We start from the raw sequence: 6,000 nt of genomic DNA on the forward strand, positions 1-6,000 counted from the left end.
AAAAGCTTCCTAAAAAGAAAAGTCCAGGACCAGATGGCTTCACATGTGAATTCTACCAAACGTTCCAGAAAGAATTAGTACCAATTCTCTTCAAACTCTTCAAAAAAATCGAAGTGGAGGGAAAACTACCTAATTCATTCTATGAAGCCAACATCACCCTCATACCAAAACCAGGCAAAGATATTACAAAAAAAGAAAACTACAGACCAATCTCTCTAATGAATACAGATGCAAAAATCCTCAATAAAATTCTAGCAAATCGTATCCAACAGCACATTAAAAGAATTATACATCATGACCAAGTAGGATTCATCCCAGGTATGCAAGGCTGGTTCAACATAAGAAAATCAATTAATGTAATACACCATATCAACAAATCAAAGCAGAAAAATCACATGATCATCTCAATTGATGCAGAGAAGGCATTCGACAAGATTCAACATCCTTTCCTGTTGAAAACACTTCAAAAGATAGGAATACAAGGGAACTTCCTTGAAATGATAGAGGGAATATATGAAAAACCCACAGCTAATATCATCCTCAATGGGGAAAAATTGAAAACTTTCCCCCTAAGATCAGGAACAAGACAAGGATGTCCACTATCACCACTATTATTCAACATTGTGTTGGAGGTTCTAGCCAGAGCAATTAGACAAGAAAAAGAAATACAAGGCATCAAAATTGGAAAGGAAGAAGTAAAACTATCACTGTTTGCAGACGATATGATACTATACGTCGAAAACCTGGAAAAATCCACAACAAAACTACTAGAGCTAATAAATGAGTACAGCAAAGTAGCAGGTTACAAGATCAACATTCAAAAATCTGTAGCATTTCTATACACTAGTAATGAACAAGCTGAGGGGGAAATCAAGAAACGAATCCCATTTACAATTGCAACTAAAAGAATAAAATACCTAGGAATAAATTTAACTAAAGAGACAAAAAACCTATATAAAGAAAACTACAAAAAACTGCTAAAAGAAATCACAGAAGACCTAAATAGATGGAAGGGCATACCGTGTTCATGGATTGGAAGACTAAATATAGTTAAGATGTCAATCCTACCTAAATTGATTTACAGATTCAATGCAATACCAATCAAAATCCCAACAACTTATTTTTCAGAAATAGAAAAACCAATAAGCAAATTTATCTGGAAGGGCAGGGTGCCCCGAATTGCTAAAAACATCTTGAGGAAAAAAACCGAAGCTGGAGGTCTCGCGCTGCCTGACTTTAAGGCATATTATGAAGCCACAGTGGTCAAAACAGCATGGTATTGGCATAAAGATAGATATATCGACCAATGGAATCGAATAGAGTGCTCAGATATAGACCCTCTCATCTATGGACATTTGATCTTTGATAAGGCAGTCAAGCCAACTCACCTGGGACAGAGCAGTCTCTTCAATAAATGGTGCCTAGAGAACTGGATATCCATATGCAAAAGAATGAAAGAAGACCCATCTCTCACACCCTATACAAAAGTTAACTCAAAATGGATCAAAGATCTAAACATTAGGTCTAAGACCATAAAACAGTTAGAGGAAAATGTTGGGAGATATCTTATGGATCTTACAACTGGAGGCGGTTTTATGGACCTTAAACCTAAAGCAAGAGCACTGAAGAAAGAAATAAATAAATGGGAACTCCTCAAAATTAAACACTTTTGTGCATCAAAGAACTTCATCAAGAAAGTAGAAAGACAGCCTTCACAATGGGAGACAATATTTGGAAATGATATATCAGATAAAGGTCTAGTATCCAGAATTTATAAAGAGATTGTTCATCTCAACAACAAAAAGACAGCCAACCCAATTACAAAATGGGAAAAAGACTTGAACAGACACCTCTCAGAAGAGGAAATACGGATGGCCAAGAGGCACATGAAGAGATGCTCAATGTCCCTGGCCATTAGAGAAATGCAAATCAAAACCACAATGAGATATCATCTCACACCCACCAGAATGGCCATTATCAACAAAACAGAAAATGACAAGTGCTGGAGAGGATGCGGAGAAAGAGGCACACTTATCCACTGTTGGTGGGAATGTCAAAGGGTGCAACCACTGTGGAAGGCAGTTTGGCGGTTCCTCAAAAAGCTGAATATAGAACTGCCATACGACCCAGCAATACCATTGCTAGGTATCTACTCAAAGGACTTAAGGGCAAAGACACAAACGGACATTTGCACACCAATGTTTATAGCAGCATTATTTACAATTGCAAAGAGATGGAAACAGCCAAAATCTCCATCAACAGAAGAGTGGCTAAACAAACTGTGGTATATACATACGATGGAATATTATGCAGCCTTAAGACAAGATAAACTTATGAACCATGTAATAACATGGATGGACCTAGAGAATATTATGCTGAGTGAATCCAGCCAAAAACTAAAGGACAAATACTGTATGGTCCCACTGATGTGAACGGACATTCGAGAATAAACTTGAAATATGTCATTGGTAACAGAGTTCAGCAGGAGTTAGAAACAGGGTAAGACAATGGGTAATTGAAGCTGAAGGGATACAGACTGTGCAACAGGACTAGATACAAAAACTCAAAAATGGACAGCACAATAATACCTAATTGTAAAGTAATCATGTTAAAACACTGAATGAAGCTGCATCTGAGCTATAGGTTTTTGTTTTGTTTTGTGTTGTTTTGTTTTGATTTTACTATTATTACTTTTATTTTTTTCTCTATATTAACATTCTATATCTTTTTCGGTTATGTTGCTAGTTCTTCTAAACCAATGCAAATGTACTAAGAAATGATGATCATGCATCTATGTGATGATGTTAAGAATTAATGATTGCATGTATAGAATGGTATGATCTCTAAATGTTGGGTTAATTTCTTTTTTTCCGTTAATTAAAAAAAAAAAAGAGAAGGGATAATTGGAGCTGAAGGGATACAGACTGTACAACGGGACTGGATATAAAAACTCAGAAATGGACAGCACAATACTACCCAATTGTAATGCAATTATGTTAAAACACTGAATGAAGCTGCATGTGAGGTATAGGTTTTTTGTTTTTGTTTTTTTTGTTTTTTTTCTTTCTATTATTGTTTTAATTCTTATTCTGTTGTCTTTTTATTTCTTTTTCTAAATCGATGCAAATGTACTAAGAAATGATGAATATGCAACTATGTGATGTTATTAAGAATTACTGATTGTACATGTAGATTGGAATGATTTCTAATTGTTTTGTTAATTCTTTTTTTACAGTATGGTAGTGGCATTAAGGATTGATACTGTTTATATATATATACATACACATACATGCACACACACACACACACACACACACACACATCTATGGTCAGTTAAATTTTGATAGGGATGTGATGGTTAGGTTCTGGTGTCAACTTGGCCAAGTGATGATGCCCGGTTGTGTGGTCAGGCAAGCACTGGCCTGACCATTGCTGCAAAGGTATTTCATGGCTGGTTGATAAACCGGAAGGCTGGTCTATTAAATCATAAGTCAGTTGATTGCATCTGTGGCTGATTACATCCACAGTCAACTAAGGAATGTCCCCCATCAACAAGATAATCCAATCAGTTGAAGGCTTTTAAGGAAGAAGAGATACTCTCACTGCTTCTTCAATCAGCAATCCTCTCCTATGGAGTTCATCCAGACCCTTCATTGGAGCTGCCAGCTTCACAGCCTGCCCTATGAATTTTGGACTCTCCCATTCCCTCGGTTGCATTTAGACACCTTTATAAATCTCATATTTACATATATCTCCTGCTGGTTCTGTTTAGAGAACGCTGACTAATACAAGAAGGTTGCAAAACCATTCGATGGAGAAAGAATAGTCTCTTCAACAAATAGTGCTGGGAAAACTCAATATCCACAGGCATAAGAATGAAATTGGACCCTGTTCTGTGTTTTAGTTTGTTAATGCTGCTGGAATTGCAATAAACCTGAAATGGGTTGGCTTTTTTTTCCCCATGGGCAGGCACTGGGAATCCAACCCAGGTCTCCGACATGGCAGGCAAGAACTCTGCCTGCTGAGCCACCATGGCCCACCCTGGGTTGGCTTTTATAAGGGGAATTTATTAAGTTTCAAGTTTACAGTTCTAAGGCCATAAAAATGTCCAAACTGAGGCAGCCAGAGAAAGATACCTTGATTCAAGAAAGGCCTGTTGATGTTCAACTAGTCTCTGGCAGCTGAGGCACATGGTGACATCTGCTAGCTTTCTCTCCCACACTCTCATTTCAAACAGCTTCCCTGGGGCGGGGTGGGGGTGGAGTGTTTTCTTTCTGCATCTCCAAACTTCTTTGTCTGGGTGAGTCTGAAACTTTTTCCCAGTGGTTCCCTCTTAAAGAACTTCAATAAGCAGATGAAGACCCACCTAGAATGGGCAGAGACACATCTACGTAGAAACCGCCTAATCAAAAGGTCCCACCCAACAATATCTGAATCAGGATTAAAGATTTCTGGGGTACACAACAGTTTCAACTCAGCACAGATACATCTCATACTATATACAGTTAACTCAAAATGTATCCATGACTAAATATAAGCACTAAAACCATACGACTCTTATTCAATAACATAGGGATAATTTTTCATGACCTTGAATTTGGCAATGGATTCTCAAATATGACAACAAAAACATGAGCAACAAAAAACAAGCTAGGAACATTTAAAACATTTGTGCATCAAAGAGCATTATCAAACTAATGAAAAGAGAACTTACTACATGAGAGGAAATATTTGAAAATCATATCTGATAATGGTTTAGTATCCGGCACCCATAAAGAACTCTTACAAAAAGATTCACAGCCCAATTACAAAAAAAAAAAAAAAAAAAAAAAAAGAAAAATAGGCAAAGGACCCTGGGCTCTAAGTCTCTATACATGTTTTACCTAGCAAGTATTTTTTTTTTTTTCAGATTGTTTCTATGCCAGATAAGCCCTGAAACCCAGAGGTACCAGTCTTTCCAAGAACAGCAGCCAGTTTCATTCCTCTACCTCATAAGGTCGACACCCCTTTCCAGCACGAAGAAATTAAAATGGTCATTACTTTGATATCCCTGAAGATTGAAGAGAAAGATCAAGTGAGAGGAAGGAGGTATAACAAAGAAATTCAGATTTAACAAATGATTACGACTACTGATTCATTATATAGATATTTCTTTTTAGTTTCTAATGTATTAGAATAGCTAGAAGGAAATATCAGAAATTGCTGAGTTGTAATACAGTAGCCCTGATGTTTAAAATAGCGATTGTATAACTATATAGCCAAAAAAAAAAAAAAAAAGAAGAAGAAGAAGTCAGTAGCCCGTGTTTGTATGACTCTACTTCTGGATGCTTTATTCTGTTCCACTGATCTATACATCTATCTCTGACAATACTACACTGTCTTAGTTAACTTACCTTTATTGTAAGTCTTTAATTTGTGTAGAGTGCAATACTAGGGGTTAGTAAGTGGGGAGGATACAGGTATGGGATGTTTGGGGTTTTTCTTTTTCCTTTTTACTTATTTTTCTGGAGTAATGGAAATGTTCTAAGATTGATCATGGTGATGAATGCATAACCATGTGATGATACTGTGAACCATTGATTGTATACTTTGAATAATTATATGATGTATGAACATATCTCAATAAAATTATTTTTGAAAAAAAACCCCCCAAATTGGCAAAGCACTCAAGTCTACATTTCTCTAAAGAAGATATACAAATGACCACCAAGAACATGAAAACATGCTCAACATCATAAGTCATTAGGGAAATGCAAATCAAACTCACAATGAAATATCACTGCACACCCACTAGGATGACCATGCTTTTGAAAAATGGGAAATAACAAGTACTGGTGAGGATGTGGAATAATTGGAGCCCTCATACATTGTTGGTGGCAATGTACAGTGGTGCGACTGCACTGGAAAACAGTTCAGTGCTGCTTCCAAAGTTGAACATAGAATTACCAGCAATCTGTTCCTAAGTATATTATCAAAATAATTGAAAACAGGTACTTGAAT

The 6,000-nt window shown here is 36.6% G+C and overlaps 1 protein-coding gene across 1 annotated transcript in view; it reads left to right on the forward strand.

Annotated features, from left to right (window-relative positions):
• Positions 1 to 5,476, forward strand: part of PCMTD2 (protein-L-isoaspartate (D-aspartate) O-methyltransferase domain containing 2) — a 45,286-nt gene extending 39,810 nt beyond the window's left edge. The window contains exon 7 of the mRNA XM_077117677.1: positions 4,910 to 5,476. Within this exon, the coding sequence (XP_076973792.1) occupies positions 4,910 to 4,929 (20 nt within the window). The 3' untranslated portion in view covers positions 4,930 to 5,476. The remainder of the gene's footprint in view (positions 1 to 4,909) is intronic.
• The last annotated feature ends 524 nt before the right edge of the window (positions 5,477 to 6,000 follow it).

This window comes from Tamandua tetradactyla, chromosome 1, assembly GCF_023851605.1.
Source record: "Tamandua tetradactyla isolate mTamTet1 chromosome 1, mTamTet1.pri, whole genome shotgun sequence".
Taxonomy (NCBI): Eukaryota; Metazoa; Chordata; class Mammalia; order Pilosa; family Myrmecophagidae; genus Tamandua; species Tamandua tetradactyla.